This window comes from Fukomys damarensis, unplaced genomic scaffold (genome assembly GCF_012274545.1).
Source record: "Fukomys damarensis isolate Sample0158 unplaced genomic scaffold, DMR_v1.0_HiC HiC_scaffold_23, whole genome shotgun sequence".
NCBI lineage: Eukaryota > Metazoa > Chordata > Mammalia > Rodentia > Bathyergidae > Fukomys > Fukomys damarensis.
In genome coordinates, this window is record NW_022900935.1 from 6,321,296 (window position 1) to 6,341,704 (window position 20,409).

The 20,409-nt window shown below is 44.4% G+C and overlaps 1 protein-coding gene across 1 annotated transcript; it reads left to right on the plus strand.

Annotated features, from left to right (window-relative positions):
• The first annotated feature begins 3,465 nt into the window (after window positions 1–3,465).
• Utp11 (UTP11 small subunit processome component) lies at window positions 3,466–13,161 on the plus strand. Its single transcript, XM_010625849.3, has 8 exons — window positions 3,466–3,645; window positions 6,660–6,721; window positions 7,922–8,024; window positions 8,524–8,637; window positions 9,122–9,215; window positions 9,309–9,439; window positions 12,051–12,161; window positions 12,892–13,161. The coding sequence occupies exons 1-8, from the start codon at window positions 3,583–3,585 to the stop codon at window positions 12,973–12,975; spliced, it is 762 nt and encodes a 253-aa protein (XP_010624151.1). The 5' UTR covers window positions 3,466–3,582; the 3' UTR covers window positions 12,976–13,161.
• The last annotated feature ends 7,248 nt before the right edge of the window (window positions 13,162–20,409 follow it).

Sequence of the window (20,409 nt, forward strand, 5' to 3'; positions counted from 1 at the left end):
TTTTTTTTTTTTTTTTTTGGTACCAGGGATCGAACTCAGGTCCTTGTGCTTGCAAGGCAGGAGGCAGAACCACTGAGCTAAATCCCCAGCCCATGGATCAGAGATTTTTTTTTGACAGTGTGGCTCCAAATTAAAAGGCAAGAAATGGTATATGTGTAATTCCAATTCAGGGCTGACTACAGGGTTTTCAGTGCTCAGAGCTGGATTCTCTGCTAGTTACTCAAGATTCTTTAAGGGAAGTGGCCGGGGCTGCCACCTAGTCACTCTGCCTGGTGGCTGTCTTTTTGTTCCTTTTCTTTTTTGTGGTGCCGGGGATTGAACCCAAGGTCTTTTCAGTGAGCTAGTCTCAGCCCCCTTTTTAATTTTTATTTTGAGAAACAGTCTTGCTTAGTTGCTAAGTTTCCCGGGCTGGGCTCAAGCCTGCAAGCCTCCTACCTTAGCCTCCCAGTATGCTGGAATTGTGTCGTGCCATCATGTTTTGCTTTGTTTTTTTTGACAATCTTAATATGTTGGCCCGATATAGGCAAGGCTGGCTTTGAACATGTGATTCTCTTGCCTCAAACTCCTGAGTGCTGGGATTCTAGGTGTGTACCTCCACGGTGTCTCACAAGGCTTTTTCACTGAGATGAGGCCAGAAAGGTGGGCGCAGGTCAGATCAGGAAGGAGTTAGTCTTCCAATGGTAAGTGGAAAACAAGATGAAATTTTGTTAGTGCGTGTGGTCCTAGTTGGTCAAAGCTTAGATGGGAAAAAACTTCTCACATAGCAGATCTCACTCACTGTCAGCTCTTCCATGTCCGCTGCTTGGCTGGGCTGGCAACTCTGGGGAATCTCTGAGGAGAGGATTTTCCTAGAGCTCCTCAGCTGGAGGGGTGACCACTGTCGTGAGAAGAGGATACACTTGCAGAACCTGCTGAAAGTCAGCTTCATGTAGTGGAGAAGAAACCAAATTCCTCTGGGCTGCTTTTCTGTGTCCAACTCTCTCTCTGGACTTAGTGTAGGTATGATACTAAGAAAAATAACAGTGAAGCCCCATTATAATGTGAACCTACTAATGGTGAACACAGTATTGAGCGCTTTATTATTTATTTATTTTATTTATTTTTTTGAGACAGTCTCACTATGTAGTCCAGGCTGGCCTTGAATTTGCAGTGATTCTCCTGCCTCAGCCTCCCGAATGCTGGGCTTGCAGGTGCACACCACCATGCCCAACTATGTATATTTGAACCTATTATTTAATTCTCACAACAGGCCTGTGGGTATAGTATTATTACCTCGTTTTACAGGTGGAGAGACCAAGGCTCATTTGGAATCAGAACCCCTTCATGGTTCATGGTCCTAACCATTACACTGTAGTGCCTCTGACACTCATCCTGTCGGCCAGCAATTCTTGTGGGGGTGTGACGGACTCAGAACTTTAAAAAAATTTGTGTTGGTACATGTTTGCAGTACATAATGATACATCTTTCCAGGGGATTTGGTATATGTTCATTACACATTTTAGTTCTTTTTACTTTTCTTTCCCCTCTTCTCACTTCCTCCCTCTATCTCTTGGTCTGTTTCCCATTTGCAAAAGATCTCCCTGTTTCCTATTATCTATTTTTTATTTTGCTCTTTAAATTATTTATGCTTTGGGTTTCTCATATAAGGGAAACCATGGGATATTTAAACTTGTGTGCCTGATTTATTTCATTTGCCATTATCATCTCACGGTGCATCCATTTTCCCATGAATGACTCAAATCTATCCTTTTTATGGCAGAGTACTACTTTGTATAAATACCACATTTTCTTTATTCACTCATCTGTCAATGGACATACAGGTCACTTCTAAGATTTAGCTATTATGCGTTGTGTTGCTATAAACATGGGTGTGTATGTGTCACTCTAACATGGTGTCTTTAACTCTTTTAGGAAAATACTTAGAAGCAGAATAAGTGGGTTGAATAGAATTTCTAGTTTTAGTTTTTTGAGGAATCTCCATTCTGATTTCCATAATGGTTGTACTGGTTTACATTGCCACCAACAATGAAAAACGGTTCCTTTTTACCCTGCTGCTGTGCCAGCATTTGCTGTTATTTGATTTCTTGATGATAACCATTCTTTCTGGAGACGGAGCCTCGTATTATTTTAGTTTGCATTTTTCTAATGGCCTAGAGATGTTGAACATGTTTTAGTATATTTACTGGCCATTTTTACTTCTTCTGAGAACTGTCTACTCATTTCAGTTGCCCATTTTTTTGTTTGGGTCTTTTAATTTTTAGGAGGGTCTAATTTTTTTGAGTTATTTGTATATTCTACATATGAATTCTCTGAAGAGTAGTGGGCAAAACGTTTTCCCCCCATTATGTAGGTTGTCTCTTCACTGTTAGTTGTTTCCTTTGCTGTGCAGAAGGTTTTTGATATAATCTGCTTTGTTGACTCTTGGTGTTAATTCTTGTGCAAGTGGGGCTCTATTCAAAGTCTGTGCCTATACCCTTGTCTTGAAGAGTCTTACCTTTTAGCAGATTGTGTATATGTATGTGTGTATATGTTTTGTTCCCCCCCCCCCCCGGATCAAACTCAGGACCTTGTGCATGTGAGGCAGGAGGTGGCACCATTGAGCTAAATCCCTGGCCCAGATTGTTTTAATATTTAAATTTTTGAAACATTTTTAGTACATGCTAAGATATATTGGGCCGGATTCAATCTTTAGCATGTGTATCGCCAGTTTTTCCAGCAGGTCTTAGAACTTTAAAACTATTGCTATTAAATCAGGCATGAGGACCCACAACTGTAATCCTAGCACTCTGGGAGGCTGAGGCAGAAAGATCCCGAGTTTGAGTCCAGTCTCGGCAATGTAGCAAGATTCTCTCAAAAATAAAAAGTAAAATAAGGGCTAGAGATATAGCTCTCAGTGCGAAGACCCTAGTTAAATACCCAATACGAAAAATAAGGAAACAAACTACCCATTTATGCTTCTTACAGGTATGGCTCTTCAATACGGGCCCTATGAGACAAGACGCGCATGCTATTATTATCCTTGTTTTATGGGTGAGGAAAATGATGCTTATTAAAGGCAAAAAGTCTGCACAAAATCACACACCCAGTAAGTCAGTGGCAGAGCCAGATATATCTTTAACATCTCTTGTGCTCTAGTATAGTACACTGTAAAATTCACAGAGCTCCCAGTTTTAAATGTACCGCGTAAAAACGGAAATGAGTCCAAACCATAGGAGACTGCACATGCGCACACACATACAAAGCCCAGCTAGAACTGAGGGAAGTGCCAGCCACGTGTTCCCAGGTGCCCCCCGCGCGGCCCGGCGCAAAGGCGTGGACCTTCTCAGGCAAATAAGAGCTGCCTCTCATAATGCCACATGACTAGACAAAGGAAACTACAACTCCCAGAAGCTGCCCGCGAGTGCAGCCTGATATGGGGGACGTACTTCTGGGAATTCAGGATCTTGATAGGCTGCGCGACGGAAGTGGGCGGTTCCAAGCGGGTGGTGGCAGGGTCTGTTTCCGGAAGGGTGGGTGAAACGGCGGCGAAGCAGTGAGGAACGAGCGTTTTACCCTAATCTTCTAAGGGCTCAGTGGGCAGGAATGGCGGCTGCTTTTCGCAAGGCGGCTAAGTCTCGGCAGAGAGAACACCGAGAGCGAAGCCAGGTAGGACCGCACGGGCTCCGTGAAGACTTGCCCGTGGCTCCATGTGCTCTCGCCCCAACCTCCTCCAGGCTCTGAAGTCTTGGTCCCAGCTACGTAGGTGCTGTGTGTAAATAAGCGCAAATACTGTAATGTTGCCGGCGTGGCTGGGGCTGAGCTTCGAGTGACTGTGATCCGGGATTTGACCTTTTCGGTCCAGAGAGGGCACTGGCTGCTCCCCATTCTTTGGGGTTAATCACACCTACCCTGCAAGATTTCATTGACGAAGTTGAAGTCGTAGCTCTCAATGCCTGGCTGAGGTTATAATCTACATCCACTGTTCAGCTCTGCCTGCTGCCTGTAAGGTCCATGACCGAAGAGATTGGTATTGATGTGGTGACATCATTATGTGTGGGCTTTGTATTCACGAAAATTTCCACATGTGTTTTGGTTTATGCCTCATCCTTCAGGGTTGGCGTTTTCCATCCCCATTGTACAGGTGAGGGAACTGAGGTCCTGAGAATTGCTTCAGGAACACTACATCCAGGCAGAATGAACAAGAATTTGGGAGGAGGATATGTCTGTGTGGAGAGATTTAGTAGATATAAGCTCATATGCAGAATCAATTTATCCATTTGACTGTTCTTAGTCATCATATATCTGATTCAGAAAGGCCTTTTAGAGATAACTGGTCCAGTTTCATTTTCCAGATGGGGAAAGCATCTGTGACTGATGTCATAGATCTAACGTCTTTTAACCAGTTCAGTCTTCCTGCCTGATAGCATTTATTATGCATTTTCTGTCTGCTAAGTAGTATACTGAGAGCAGTAGTATAGTTTCTCACCTTGTTTGGGTGAGTATGTATATGTGAACCAATTTAAGATGAGGAAATAAAGGCTCAGATGGGTAATGCCTTTGCCCAAAGACATATCGGCAAGTGGCAAAGACAAAAATCACATCAGGTATTTTGAGTCCAGAGGCTACTAAAAGATGAATGAAGAGGCAACTGTATAAGAAATGACACTTTAAAAATACCAAATGCCAAATACAAATGGAAAGGATAGAGATGGTGAGAGAGGATCATGGTGAAACTTGTTCGTCTAGAGAGCAATTTGCCTTTAAAGACAGAGCTATCACTTTTTGAGCACTAAAATAGGCTAGGCACAGCCCTCCATGCATTACAAGGATTGCCTCGTAATTCTATAGTATCTTTATGAGGTGGATGTTACCTTACTTTACAAATAAAGAATCTAGTGCTTAAGGAGATTGACTGGTGTATCTAAAGTCAGTTGATTTGAATTTTCCAAGAAGAGGGAAGGCTATCAAGGATGACTGTAGATGTGCCTAAGTAGAAATAAGTCTTTGAGGGAAGGGAGAGGAAGAGTCCATGCTGGATGATGGGTGAACACAGTGACTCCCATATTCCCTATTTGGATGCTTTGGACTTCACCCTGTGGGTGCTTCAGTGAGGCAGTGGGAAGCTGCTGTAGGTATTTTGTGTGGAAGGGGTTAAATGTTACATAAGCTATTTCAGATACAGTATCAGTTTTCCTTCTGTAATGTACCTTCAAAAGGACTCAACAAATTTTACAGTTTCTGCCTCATCCTGTTGCTCTTTTGTCCCTTAAATTTTCTTGCATCACTGTCAACCTCCCTTCATCTGTTGTTTTTAAAATAAAAATTATCATGGAGGGAGAAAATAAAAATTACCAGGAGATGTTTTGGATGTTATTTTATTTTATTTTATTTTATTTTTAAATTTTTTGAGACAGGGTCTCATTATATAGTAGAGACTGACCTGGAACTCACTATGTATCCCAGGCTGGTCTTGAATTCACATCGATCCTCCTGCCTCAGCCTCCAGAGTGCTGGGATTACAGGCGTGCGCCACCACGCCTGGCTTTGGATGTTATTTTAAATACTGAGTTATTGTATCATTTGAAAGATAAAAGATGACAAAGGTGACTGTTAAAAATTCCACTAAAATTATTAAGTAAATTTATTCCTCGGAGGTAAAAATTGTTCTGAGCAAAAGATACACTCTAGTGGTGTGCAGAAAAGCACACACTGTGGCCCCAGACAGAATGGGTTCTAGTTTTAGCTTTATTACTCACTGGCGCTGTATCCTTCTCTAAACTTCATCCTCCTTCTGGAAAATTGGTGTACTCTTTCTGATTCTTGTGAGAATGAAGTGAGATTGTGTAATGAGGATAGCATATTGCTTTGTAACAAAGTAATAGCCTAGTAAGTATGGCCCATGAAGTTAATGTAAAGAAAAGCATCTAGTACAGACCCTGGAATAGATTGTGTTCAACATGTAGTAGCTTGTAGAAAGATGATACAAACATTTAACCTTTGAATCCTCCAGGTTATCCATAATTGTGTCAGAGAATCTACTGTCATGCTTGCTTTTCTCTCATACCTTGTACCAAAGGTACAGTAGCAACAGTAAACATGCTGGGTACCTGCTGTGTGACAGGCCATGTGCAGATGCTACCATTTACAGAAGAACATTGAATCCTTACAATAACTTTACAAAGTACTGTTGTTATTAATTCACATCCAGGAAACAGCTCAGAGAAGTTAAGTGCCTTGTTCAAGGTCACAGATTAAAAGGTAAAGTTTAGATTTTGATCCCAGGTCTCCAGATTCTAAATTTAACTCCCTTACCACAGTTGCCTGTTTGTGACTATGTTTTCCCTTAGTAGTATTTTGTAAACCCTTGGATTAAGGTGGTAGTAATTTTAGTACAACTGGCAACTGCTTGGTTAGTGCAGAGTCATTGTTGCCTCTCCCTGTCCTTAATAGGCCAAGAAACATACTATGAGAGTGCTATGACCTGCCTGGCGCCTGCACGGTCCCTCTCATCTTTGGGCAGAGCCCAGGAGGGAGGAGGGGGAGGAACAGGGTAGTGAGTTGGCTCCAAGGACATGGATTTACCAAGCACTCCAGAGGCTCTTGTTCCCATCAGGTGTTGTGTTGATTTGAGCATGTGTTTGCTGAGGAAACTAAGTGCTGTTTTTTCTTTTATCTTTTAGCCTGGCTTTCGAAAACATCTGGGCCTGTTGGAGAAAAAGAAAGATTACAAACTTCGGGCAGAGTGAGTCTAGTCTTTCTGGTAGAGGTGCTGCCAAGAAAGCTTACAACATTCCAGACCTCGGCTGAAGTGTCCAAGTGTCTCACAGGGAATAATTTCCTACCATTGATAAAAGGGCCAAAGCTCTGGCAGCCTGTTGGCTATTTTTCTATGACTCTAAACATCTCCCTTTGTTTAGATAGAGCATTATTTATTTAACTAGTTGCATCGTAAGTCTTTTTTATCATGTTGCTCCAGAAAATTTTCTTATGGTGGCTTTGATTTGCCTCTGCCTTGGTGTTTGAACCAAAGCTGAATTTTTCTGCCTTTTCTTGAAGTGTAAGATATAATCTAAATCTCCATTCATTGAGTCTCTTATATCACATGTTGTGGTGTGGAATGAAAAGATGTGAAAGATGGATTCATGAGACTGAGCGTGGGTGATAATGAACTCTGAAAACGTTTTATAAAACAATTATGCTCATTCTTTTTTCTTTAGCATTTCATTTGAAAAATATTTAATTATTTGTTAGTGATACATATCAGCTGATGCCTTTTCTTATGCTGTTTGTGTGGATGGTGTTGATGGATTAAGTGGTTTTCTGGAGGTTCCAGAGATTTTTGAGGCTAATAGTAATCCTTGAGTGCTATAATTGTGCCAAGCAGTGTTGTAGATTTCCAGGTTTTACACTCATCCCGACAACCTTTTGGGGGTAGTTTGTGGGACTATACTCATTTTTCCACATGAAATTGGGATAGAGATGTTTAACTATCTTACCCAGGGTTACTCAACCAGACTGTAGATTTGAACCGATGTTGTGGCTCCAAAGTCCACCATTCTAGTCATTGTGCTACATGGTACTGTGACTGTGTAGTTTCTGACTCATAGTGGTTATTTGTTTATGAAACTTGTGCCAGAACACTGCCTGAGTTTTGTCCTTTTGTGTGTGTGTGCATGCGTGTGTGTGTCTCCCCATAATGATATTAGTGGCGCTAAGACAAATGTGGGATGGGGACAGTTGATTTTAGGTACGATTAGGATAAAAGTGGACTATGGATCGTGGACTATAGAGACATGAACCTACTTCAGTGAGAGTGGAACATGGGTCAGCTCCAGTCATTGCTTTGGTGTTTTTGAATTTCATTTTATGTGAACTTTTAGATGCTTGTAAAGTTTTCTCAGTGTATGTGTTTCAATGAACCTTATTTCATCTGCTTTTTTAGTGACTATCATAAAAAGCAAGAATTCCTCAAAGCTCTTCGGAAGAAAGCTCTTGAAAAAAATCCAGATGAATTCTACTATAAAATGACTCGGGTTAAGCTCCAGGTGGGTTTCTGATGGATCAGTTGGTGTTTCAAGACCCAAGTGTTGGACTATGAGGACAGGGAAGGAGACGGAGAGGAAGGATTCTGGGCTTTAATTTAACACTTTTCCAGTTGGTTCAAGTACTCTTGGTTAGAATCCAGCACAGATCTGCCTCTTCTTGAGCACCATACATTTCTCTTGTGTCTTTTTTTTTGTTCTTGTTTTGGGACAGGATCTCACTATGTAGTCCAGGAACTTGTGGTGATCCTGCTGCTTCAGCCTTCCTGGTGCTGGCATTACAGGCGTGTGCCACCATGCCTGGCACCTTCTATATCTTGATTTGTTTTATGTCTAAAGCTGTTCTAAGTAGATGGCTGGAGATGCACTGAACGTAGGTCCAACAATCTTGGATCACTGTTACCATGCAACATTTGGTCATTTTTTCTAACCACAAGCTCTATGCCAACAGCTTATTGATTTTATTCTAATAGGAAATGTGTTTTTTAAATTTGGATTTTAGGATGGAGTTCATGTTATTAAGGAAACTAAGGAAGAAGTTACTCCAGAACAGCTAAAGCTAATGAAAACTCAGGATGTCAAATATATAGAAATGAAAAGGATTGCAGAAGCTAAGGTAACAACTCTTTGTTCTGTTATATTTTTTATTGGTTAAGAAAGGAACATAAGCCTGTCAGTTTTCAGTTAACAGTTGATTTCTTCTGGCGTTTATAATCTTAAAGTACAGTTCATTGTGGTAATGATTTAGAAGTTTAGTCAGCATAGTAGAATAAAGAGTTCAAGTTTGAGAATGGCACACAGGTTAAATTTTGGCTCTGCTGTTTACTTGCCCCATGATGATGGGTAAATTAATCTTTTTGAAGCTTTTCTTTCATTTCCATTTCATAGGATTGTTGTAAGGATTGGGTGAGTTTTTTGGAATTCCTCACCCAGTACAAGGACATATAGATGATACTTGATACATTTTAGTGGTTCTTCCTTTTAAAAGAATGAAATTCCTTCTGGTTGGCAATAATGATGTGAAGTGATCTCAACGTTTGTAAATTTATTTCTGACACTCTAGAAGAAACCAATTTTAAGTGAGATATTCTGTATTCTAGAAAATTGAAAGACTAAAATCAGAGCTCCATCTGCTGGATTTCCGGGGGAAGCAACAGAATAAGCATGTGTTCTTTTTTGACACCAAAAAAGAAGGTATGAAATGTTTGATGGTTTCTGGGCAAGTCTACTATGTCACTCTTTGTCATTTGGAACAGATAGTGACTTAAGGATTATCTTGAATTTTAGTTGAACAGTTTGATATTGCCACTCACCTGCAGACAGCCCCGGAACTAGTTGACAGAGTCTTTAACAGACCCAAAATAGAGACCTTGCAGAAGGAAAAAGTGAAAGGAATTACCCATCAGACTCGACTGAAGGTAATTTTCTCCATTGTTATACAGTTAGAAGTTTGGTTCTTTTTTTTTTCTCCCCATTGCGTTTTATATACTTATCTGTAGAAAACTTCTTGAGTTTCCTTAGAAAAATGGAAAGAGGATTTGATGATTGGGACTGAGAGTAGAGAGCAACGGAAGGGCTTACCTGATGGTGTGCTGGAGGGTATATGGTGTACTGTACTGGTCAGGAGTTTAGGCTCTGGCCATTATCTCTGGGTTTGAATCCCAGCTCTCTTCCTGTTCTTTATGTTTTTAATACTTGAAACAGATGCCCACATTTAAAAATTGCCAAGCAAGGAGGGGACATAGAAGATTTAGTGATGTTATATACAGAGCTTTGATACTAAACTTTTAGCAATGAATACCCTTATTATATGCATTTATAACCAAAATTTCTTACTGACTTTTCCTTATGGTGCTTTCCATCACTAACTGGGTTGTGGAGAAGACGTGCTTTTCTCAAAGCCTTCTGGAGTTGAACTCTCACTTCTGACTGATTCATTTTTTAAAAAATGCTGTCAGTGTGTTTCGAGTAGACAGCTGTTCTGTTTTGATTTGAATCATTTACACCGCATCAGTTTTGCTTCCAATGTTTAATTTCACAGCAGTTTTCTCTAGCTCAGAGGCAGCTAAACTTGCTTTAGTAATATAAATACCCCTAATTAGTTTGACTATATTGGGTAATCCCATAAATTTCACAGTCTGTGCAATAAAGTGAAAACAAAAGCTGTCTGAAACCACTGCTGTGAGACTATGCTAGAATCGGTGAATTGTTGAAATCTGAGGCCCAATAATATTTCCCGTTATGTAGTTACACTTCCAGCTGAGGAGCTGGCTGACTAGTGTTCTTGTGTTAACTCTGATTGTCAATTAATTGTATTTTCAATTAGCTGAGTCACTGACACTTCCAAGCATTTTGTGGTAGTACCTAAGGAGGTTAGTATTCCAAACTGCTATGTAGAATAGTTCACCCTCTTAACTCTTGAGAAGTGAAGAAGATTTAGATCTTGCCATTTTTGTCTAGTAATGTTTCATTCATTTTTATGTAAAGCAGAATTATTTTGTTGTTGTTGTTATTGTTATTATTATTATTATTTGGTACTGGGGATTAAACTCGGGTCCTTGTGCTTACAAGGCAGGTGGTAGGCAGAACCACTGAGCTAAATCCCTGCCTGCAAAATTACTTTTTTAAAGAGACAGTTGGTGGATGAAATGTAAGTCTATAACTTGAAAGGGGTGAACAGTCCATGATGGGCTTTATGAGGTCTGTGAACACCCCTGTTTTGTACAAATAGGTATATACAGGTTGAATATTCCTAATCCAAAACTATAAAATACAGAACGCTCCAACATTTGAAACATGTTGAGTGCTGATGAGATGCCACAGGTGGGAAATGTCCTCACCTGACCTTGTTGGATGGTCACAGTCAAAATGTAGGCACACAGGGGCCGGGATTTAGCTCAATGGTTCCGCCGCCTGCCTGGCCAGCACAAGGTCCCAAATTCGATCTCCGGTACCAAAAAAAAAAAAAAATCCAAAAAACCCCAAAATGTAGGCACACTAAAAATACTGTTTAAAATTATCATCAGACTGCATGTATAAAGGGTATTGAAATATAAATGAATTTCATCCTTAGGCTTGGGTCTCCTCCCCAAGATATGTGATTGATGCAGATATCCTAAAACTTCCCAAAATTTGAAATCCAAAACATTCTGGTCCCAAGCATTTGGGATGAGGGCTACTCAATTTGTATGTTATCTCAAGAAAGAATTTGTAGCTTTCCTCTGTTTCTTAGAAGTGTATGGTAAAGGCCCCGTCAGTTTATTTTTTTATTTTTTATTTTTTTTCCTGGTACTGGGGATTGAACTCAGTTCCTTGCACTTGCATGGCAGGTGTGGCACTGCTGAGCTAAAAACCCATCCCCAGACCCCAACTAGTTTTTAAGGAGTCATTAGCAGTACAGATGCTCTGGTCAGCTCCTACTGGGAGAATCCTGCTTTCTGAATTCTGATTCTCAGGCACCAGCCCACTGCCTAGTAGCCTCCCTTGCTCTCTATTCACTGGTGTGTTCTTGCCACCAGCTCAGGTGACTGACACAAAGGTTGAAGCAGCTTAAGAATAGTAGTGGAAACATTCCTGGAATCTGGGAGACTCAGGACAGTCCTGACTGTGCTCCAAGGGAGCCAAGTGCCCTTGGGCCAGTTATTTTTTTCCAGGTCTCCCTCATTCTGCATTTGTGGTGACAGGTTTTGATAAGATTGTTTTCAAGGTTTCTTTCAGCTCTAGAATGTGATGTCCCTAAAGTTGACAACTTCTAATTACCTTATGTTGATTCTGGGGTAAGGAGGGATTGATGAAACTATGCATTTGGGATTAAGTGATTTAAGAATCAGTTTCTTGGGCCAGGGATTTAGCTCAGTGGTTCCGCTGCCTGCCTTGAAAGCCTAGGATCCTGAGATCAACTCCCAGTACCAAAAAAAAACAAAAAAAAACAAAAAAAAAACAAACCCCAAAAAAAACCCCAAAATCAGTTTCTTATTCATTTGTTTGTCTTGTTAATTGTTTTACTGAAAAGATATGTTTCTTCTATAGCGGATAGCTAAAGAAAGACAAAAGCAGTATAACTGCCTGACACAGCGGATTGAACGAGAGAAGAAATTGTTCATTATTGCACAGAAAATTCAAACTCGCAAAGATCTTATGGTGAGGAGAGAGAGCCTTAGGCTTTCTCTTTGTTTTTTTTTTCTTTTTTTCTTGTAAAGGTCTTAACTGAAACTGGATTTCAGCTGTGTGTAAATCAACCCAGTGAAAATGTCTGCTCCTCAGGGGCAGTGGTTTGAGCCAGTGTCTATTGCCCTGACAGTGTTGAAATGTTCCTTGATTAAGAAGGTAATAAGGGGGTTATTAGTCAGTGCCTTGGAACAGCAAAGGGTAGGATCGGGTAGCATATGAACTTTATAGCTTATGAGCAGCTCCCGTAACATTTAAACAGGTTAACAAAACAGTGCATGTCACTCATTGGTGTTTAAAAATAGACAACATTGTGTAGTTAAATAGCAGAGCTAAGGAATATAAGATGCCTTTCATCTTATCATTCCTTTAAATGTCAAATTCTTTAGCCTTGCAGATCATTTAGGTCAGCCTTTCTCAACTGGGGTTCCGTGAGATAATTAAAATTATAATTTTAAATAAAAAAATTATTTGGACACCTCTAATTTTTCCAAGGACGGTAATTACTTACAGCGTTGTCGATGTTCAGAAGGAAAGTTAAGGCAGTGTGTACAGTGGATGCATAGCACAGCAAGCTCTGGCTCTTCCAAGCTTTGAGAAGGGCTGTAGGAGAGGCTTCCTAATCAGTAGTTTATTAACCTTTCTATTTTATAAAACCTTCTGTTTACTGATTGATCATCTTACTCTTTTAATTTTTTTATAGGATAAGACTCAGAAGGTGAAGGTGAAGAAAGAAACAGTGAACGGTCCAGCCATTTACAAGTTTCAGTCTCGTCGGAAACGCTGAATTTTATAGATAAGCCTTCCCGTTCTGCATCAAAAATAATTCCATTTTTGATAATTCCAAATTCTATTAGTTCAAATGGCATGTTTTTTTGTGTGTGTATAACCATGATTTATTGATGATCTAATATTTGATGTCTTTCTGTGAGCAGTATTAAAACCCCTTTCCCATGTCACTGTTTTTGGTTTGTGAAATAGTCTTTTTTGTTATACAATATTTACATTTTTTTCACTATGAAAGTTACACGACCTCATTACAACAAAGTAGAAAATAGATGAATTCACTTCTAATTTCAATACTTATTCAAGAACAACAACTAATTATTGCATACTGGAAGCTAGAACTACTGAGGTGAACAACTTCTATGAGCATTCTGGTTTATTTTCTTCATTTTATAAAGCTGTACATTAGATTTTATTTATATTTTTTGTAGCTCTAATTTAAATAGTTTTATATCCTAATTTTAATTAAATTATTTCTGTTATATCATTGAATTTTTCAAAAGTAATATATTCATAGTGAAAATTAAAAGACATTTTTATGATTGTCTAATGTTTTATCCAGTGGATAAACTTGATTTTATCTTCATTCACTCTTCTGTTGGTGATTCAGGTGCCTTCATAAATTACCCCAGGATAAATATTTTTCTTATGCCTTACATAAAGGTAGAAACCCTTAGAGCTAAGAACTCTCAGGGACACCAATTCTTCATGGATGGAGCTCAAATCAGAATATATTAGAACTGGCTGTTTCTGCCCCTTGATCACGCATGATTCCAAAGCTGTGGGTGGCTTCACCCTGAGAATACAGACCCAAGCCCTGTGGGGCAGCTTCCTTTTCTTCCCAGGGTCCCACCCTTCCTTTCCTTGCCCATATAGGGATATAGGCCAGCGCCAGTTGGAACAAGACTGAGCATGCTTAGAGTACACGTGGGAGAACAGCACAGGGGACCAAGGCTCTGGGAGGCTTGCTCAACTTCACCCTCTCAGCAATAGCCGTGCATGGATTTGAAAGATTGAAAAAAATATTGTTAATACTTAGTAAGTACCCATGATTATTAGGTTCCTGTATATAACCTAAAGTAAAATGAAGTTTTTTCCCCTTGTAGTGTACCCAGTGGATTCAGATCTGGGAGTCTTGGGAAGTAAGGGCTAGAGGTACAGAAGATAGCAGCTTTTTCCTTCAGGAAAGAAGTGCTCCCAGCCTGAACTTCCTTCTGGGGAGGTGCTGAACTCAGCTGATGCTGCTTGTCTTAGGAGACTTGAGTCCCAAACCAGGGAAGGGATGTGTCACAGGGATGTTAGAGTTTGAGAGGGACTTACTGGAGTGAGAGAATTTTCAAATGGTTCATGAAAGAAATCTCATACAGTTACACACTTAGGAGCAGAAAGACTCAGCAGTGATCTGTTCCTAGGTTCAGCAGCTGGGTCCTGCTGCTCTGACTTCTGGCCCTGCTCAGTAGGAGTGGCGAGAGGATAGGGTGTGTACCTGAAGGCCTTCTCATGAAGTGCACACCCACACGGGTACGCGTGCTCTACAGACTCACATTAACAGATGCTCAAGGCACGTATGACTCAGGTCTCAAACAGGTACAGGCACACTTACCTGTCCTCTCAGACACAAACAAGGACACTTAAAGGCATGTGCACAGGCCAAGAGGAACAGAAAAGCCCCTTATCTTGGTCGGGTAAGGGGATGAGGCTAGGTAACCTCAATTTCTGTAACACAGGGCTGTCTCTGGGATCTGAAAATTCTAATGGAAGAGGCTGGCTACCCACAACAAACTCCAGCCTCACGTCCTTAGACTAGGCCAGGGGTTTGCATCTTTGGAACTCTGGCATTCCAGATTCCTGGCTCACTGGGAAAGGGAAAATATATTTTCTCAGAACCCACCTCTCTAGGCTCACAGGATGGTTTGGGCTATTCATAACATATCACTCTGGCTGTGGCAAGAGGACCAGGCAGCCTGCAGAGTAGAGCACTTCTCTGTGAGTCAGGACTCTCGTTTGGTTCAAGTGTCTTGCATAAAACATCTCCAAAGCAGCGGCTGTATGGACCCCGTGAAACCCCTTGGTGTGTCCAAGAGGCAGCCCAGCTCAGTCTTAGTTGGTGGCCTCATTTTAGGGCCCTTTTGACAAAGGAGAGTCAAGCCCTTTATTCTCAAGGAACAAGCTTTGATTCCTGTATTTAGAAGGAACTGATTCCTGGTGATGGTGGGAAAGGGCCCAGCAGGTGGAGCTGCTGCCCCTTTGCTGGGTTTAGGTTTCAGCAAGCTGGTGTCCACCCACTTAACTCACTTTGCTTCTGTCAAAGCTGCATGTTCTCTGGAGGTGCTTAGTGTGGATTTATTTATGAGTTTGATGCCATGGGGAAGAGCCCTCATTAATAAAGGAGATTCTTCTCCCTTGGAGCTTAAGATTCATGGTGGCCCCAAGATGAATGGGAAAGAAAGTCTTTCCCATTTCTAGTAAGGACTGTGTAGGGAGCGCTGAGGTCTTGCTTAGGGCTCTGTCACAGAGCTTTAGGCTTCCCACAGGGTGATTCCACCGGGAAATGGTAGGGGTCTCCCTCTATGCATTTTTTTTTTGTTTTTTTTTGGTACTGGGTAGTGAACTCAGGACCTTGTTCTTGTAAGGCAGGAGCGGTGCCACTGAGCTCAGTCCCTGGCCCTCCTCCGTGCATTTTTGAGGGTTGGTCTGTGGCTTGCTGATCTCTGGTACTGTTGGCTGTGGAGCACTGAACAATTATAGCTGCATGTCTTCCAGCAGGGAAGGTAGCCAAAAGACAGCTTGCTCTGCCTGCCTGTGGAGGCTGGTGAGGCCAGGACCTGTTGGGACTTGAAACAGTGAGGCAAGTAGCTATGTGGTGCTGGGCCCTCTTCCTCCTCAAGCCTTTGGCTAGCCAGTACCTGGAGCCTCCTGCAAAGGTTGTTGGGGAAGGGCGGGTAGAACCTTGGGTGGGTGTCCTGGCCTGAAGCCTCGGGTGAGTGGAAGAATTGGGGGCCGACCTGAAATCCTGTCTCAAGGCTGAGCTGGCAGGTTCCTTGGGCTTGTGCAGCTGCCTCGTGGGGTCAGAGGGTGCGTTGTCTCTAGCCAGCCAGGTCATGGGGCCTTCCTGCTGGCAGGTCTTCCACTGGCCCTAAGGGTAGAGGGGAGAATGAGAGAATAGCTGCAAAACCAGACAAGGCAGAGCTTCTGTTCCTAAGTCCTTGGCTGGGGACATACTGTTGGTAGAGCTCTTGCCTAGCATGGGAAAGGCCTGGGTTCCATCCTCAGCATGGCAACAAACAAAAAGTAAACCTAAGTCCAGCACTGAGACTTAACGAGAGTAGAAGAGGCAGCCCAGTTCATGCTTCTACTTGCTTTTCCCTAAAAGGCGCTGGTCAGGAGAAAAACATCTGTTTCTTCAGACTCCGTATAAGGAATCTCACTGCTTGTGCTTCCTGGACCCACCGTGACATTTGGGAAGTCCTGTTCCCACGGTCGCAGATCTCCCTGTCCATGTTGTCTGCTTCAGTCGGCCCTGTGATGGCAACAGTCACCTCCTCTCACGCAAGGGAGCACCTGGGTGCTGGGCAGCTGTATAGTCTGGAGTCTCTGCCCCTCTAGAATGCTGGTAGAGGCTGGTCCGGAAGAGAAGCAAGGCCCCAGCTACTTTCTAGGCAGGGGACTGCAATGTTCAGGGCTAAGAGGAAGGTGGGAAGGAAGCCCTTTCCTCTGTCACCTGATAACCATGCTCAGATCATAAGTGTTAATGAAACCATGGTGCCCTGAGGCAGCTGGGCAGCACCCCCCTGCCCTGAATCAGCCTGACTCATTTACAGCTTTCTCCCAGTTACCCCAAAGGCTTCTCTGAGGTGATGAATGTGGGGGGTTGGTTTCGGGTTTCATGTTTTCACATTACTGGGTGGAAAAAAAAAAGCCTTTCTAAACCAGAAAACTAGCTTCTGCAGCAGAAACTACTTGTCCTGAGAGCACTGAAAATTTCCCCATCTTCTCTCCTTATCTGCTTAGAAACACTGAGACCAGAGACTGAGGGGTTAAGAGGAGGAGGCTGGAGGCAGGCTTAGTAGTGTTAGGGACAGCCCCTTTTGAGATGGCAGCATCTGTCTTCCTGCCTCAGGGGAGGGAGGACCTTTGCAGGGCCCTCCAGCTGTGGAGCCTGTGGTCTTCAGTGCCAGTGGTGGATTGCCAGGGCATGGGACAGCTCAGGATGGGCAGGGACCAGAGAAGAGGAAGGGGCTGTCTCCCTTCCCTACATAATTTGATCCCTGGAGGACTGGGACAAGTGTCCTCCCTCAGGAGGGCTCTTTAGGTCGAGAAATACAGGGTCCATCTGGCATATGGAAGCTGGGGGGTGGTACTCCCTCCTATTCCTGGGTGGTTGCATTCTAAACCACCCCCCGCCAGGGGCAGATGGCCTCCATGGCAGATGGAGACTAGGCCAGCAGTGGCTGCCCAGCCTTTCCAGTCTCAGCCTGGCCTCTCTGGCTAATAAGACAACTGGAGAGGTGGTGACAGGGCTAACCGTGTGTGTGTGTGTGTGTGTGTGTGTGTGTGTGTGTGTGTGTGTGTGTAGGACAGGAAGTCCCAGACTTGTTGGGCCATTCTAGGGGTGAAGTAAGTGGGAGACCCCAGATGGAGCCAGTGGATCTTGGGCACACTCACGTTTTCTGAGTAGGGGTGGCAGGTGCTCAGGCCCCAACACTGCCCACCTGCCCAGGTTCTTGGTGCTGCGCTGCCTAGTTCTCCAGTGATGGTCCCTGGGGTGGGAGACTCTGCTGCAGCAGGAGCCAGGCCTGCTTGATGCAGACCCCTCCCAGGTCCCCAGAGCACAGGGTCTGGGCAGCAGCTCCTCCCAGAGGATGTGCCCGTTTATTATGCGCTCCTGCTCTCTCACTGCTCAGGCAGGCAGCGGCCTTCATTAGCGGAGGAGCTGGGGTCTGTTTTGGCTGCCTCATCAGCATCAGTGAACTGCGTCCCTGCGAGATTTGATACAATTTAATTAACCTAATTAAAAGCTCTGATTGCAGAGATGATTGGGGTAGCGCCAGCAGCGACTGCATATTTATAATGAGCTGCAAGGTGTGGGACCGCAGCCAAACGCCACGCATCCTAATGAGCGGGAGCCGGGAGCCAGGGAGCGGGAGAGGGAACATTTATTTTTGGCAACAATGCCCAATTCCTCCCTGCCAGGGAGTCAGAGACCCAGGGAGCAGAGACGGACCTGCCTACCACGCTCTTCTGCACAAGGTGGAAGCAGAAATGTGTGCTTTCCATGCATTTTTGGGCCTCTGGACCTGCACCGAGCGTCAGTGCCCACGTCTGCAGAGTGGGGGGACAGAACCCAGGAGTGCACTTTTCCTGTCACTTTCCATGTTTCAGAGCCAGGGGCTGCCTTCAAAACCATGAACCTTCCTGGTCTGAGGAAACGGCTCAGCAGAACTGCCTCATTTCCGGCCTTCAGGATTCTCTCAAACTTATCGAAGAAGAGGCAGAGGCTGACAGGATGGGTGAGATCAGAAAAGCTGTTCACATGTTCTAGAGTTCCAGGTGAGAATCCTGGGCCTGGGGTAGACAGGAGAAATAACACAGATGAACTTCTCACTCATCCTGGAAGCTGGGGTCCCATACCCCACCACCTGGCTCCCCCTGAGGACCCCGCCCAGAGAGGACTACCTCCTTGGACTCTCCTCTCCTCTCCTGTTGCCTCTGTCTGGGGAATCTGGGTTTGTCTGACTCAGCTCTTCCGCTGTAAATCACATCTAATAATAACGAGAGTGAGAGCTGAGGTAGAGATGCTGTGGGTGAGGGAGCCCCGGCGAGAAGGGGTGTGCTGCCCAGGTGTCAAGGGGGCGGGTATCTCTGGTTGGCAGAAACGGGTTGGGATCGAAGCCACCATCAGAGTCCTTGGGAGCAGCCCCCCACTCCCTGTTCCTGGTTTGGAGCTTGTGTAGGTCACGAGCTCAGCAGGCTGGCCCAGCCCCCTAATGCTTTGAGCACTGCCAGGACAAGATGAGATTTGTCCCCAGCCCACCTTGCAGAGGTGCAGCTGTTCAGCTCCCTTATCAATCTTCTCTGTGGGTTTAATCATCTCTCTGTCATCCTGCTGGGGCAGCCCTCCCCCTCTTCCTGGAGCCCCCAGAGGGGCTGGAGTGCCTCAGCCCCATCTTTCCTCCAATCTCCCGCCCCCAGGCACAGCCATCATTTCCCCACCTGACTCCTTGGTAGGAGGCAGGGTGAGCCAGGGTGCCTTTGCCCCAAGTCTCAGGGGCAGTGGTGGGCATCCTTATTTTTGCAAGGTGTAAACAGGGATTAAGGGTGGGCCAAGGTGACGCTGGCAGAAAATCTGTCCTAGCTGCGTCACTATTTGACTGCATTCCAGGCTGGGTAGGACAGGACCTAGAGGTTGGCCATGGGCGCCTTCAGCTCAGACCCAGGAGATTCTCAAGTTGGTGCAGTATCCATCCCTCCTGCCCTTGGGACTGCATCTAGTCAGCCAGAACCGGCCTCCTTCCCTGGGTGTGTCCTGTGGGACTCAGGGGCCTGTGGGCAGGAACCATGAGCCCATGGCCTTGTGCGCATCTTGGGAAGAGGGTGCACAGGAGTCAATGGAGCCTGTGTTGTGGTCTAGGCCCGGAGCCAGGGCGCAAGGGACTCTAGGGCCCTCCCAGTGCTGACGTGCAAGATGACCTTCAGGGCTACGCTTCAGCTTTCTCTGCTGTGCTCTCTTTCCCCCCAGAGCATCTGGGGAATGGGCAGGGAGGGTGGCATGGGGCATATGTGCCTCTCAGAGAACATGAGAGAGGTCCTTTCTCGCCAGCTCCTCCTTCCTCAGCCCAGGCATTCTTAGTGCCAAGGGAAGGACATTCCTCCCCCTTTCTCAGAAAGGGATGCAAGATCCCCAAAAGGGAAGCGACTCACCTGAGCATCGCTCCGCTTTTCCTCCAGGTGAGGGTCCCCTCAGGAGGGGTGAACAAAGTGACCCTGGGCTGGAGGGTACAGGGCAGGCTGGGCTCTGGAAGACAATGGCGTGTTGACGAGGCTTTGGCCCTGGTCTCACATGACCTGACCAGGGGTGTGGGTGTACTGCACGTGGCTGGGCTGCCCGAGCTGACCTTTGGTTGCTGGCTGGGGAAAAGAGGAAGCCATGAAGTCTCCGGCCCACTCAATGCCCTGGGCACCCTGCCACCCCCACCCCAGGCACTGCCCTCTGGGCACACACACTCTTGTCTTCCACCTACCTTCATCTTTCAGTCTTCTTTTCCCTTTCTCTTTGCTCTGCCATTGGTGACAGTGTGCATATTGTGTGTGTGTTTGTGTATGATTGTATATATCTCGGAGACTATGAGAAGGGAGACACAGAGGAAAGGTTGGGAGAGAATTCTCCTTTATGCGCTCTTATCTGGAGTAAAGACCTAGTTTCTTCCATGGTGGG

Coding starts and splice junctions, on each gene's coding strand:
- Utp11 (XM_010625849.3), top strand. CDS start 3,583: ATGGCGGCTGCTTTTCGCAAGGCGGCTAAGTCTCGGCAGAGAGAACAC. Junction 3,646..6,659: donor AACACCGAGAGCGAAGCCAG/GTAGGACCGCAC, acceptor TTTATCTTTTAG/CCTGGCTTTCGAAAACATCT. Junction 6,722..7,921: donor GATTACAAACTTCGGGCAGA/GTGAGTCTAGTC, acceptor CTGCTTTTTTAG/TGACTATCATAAAAAGCAAG.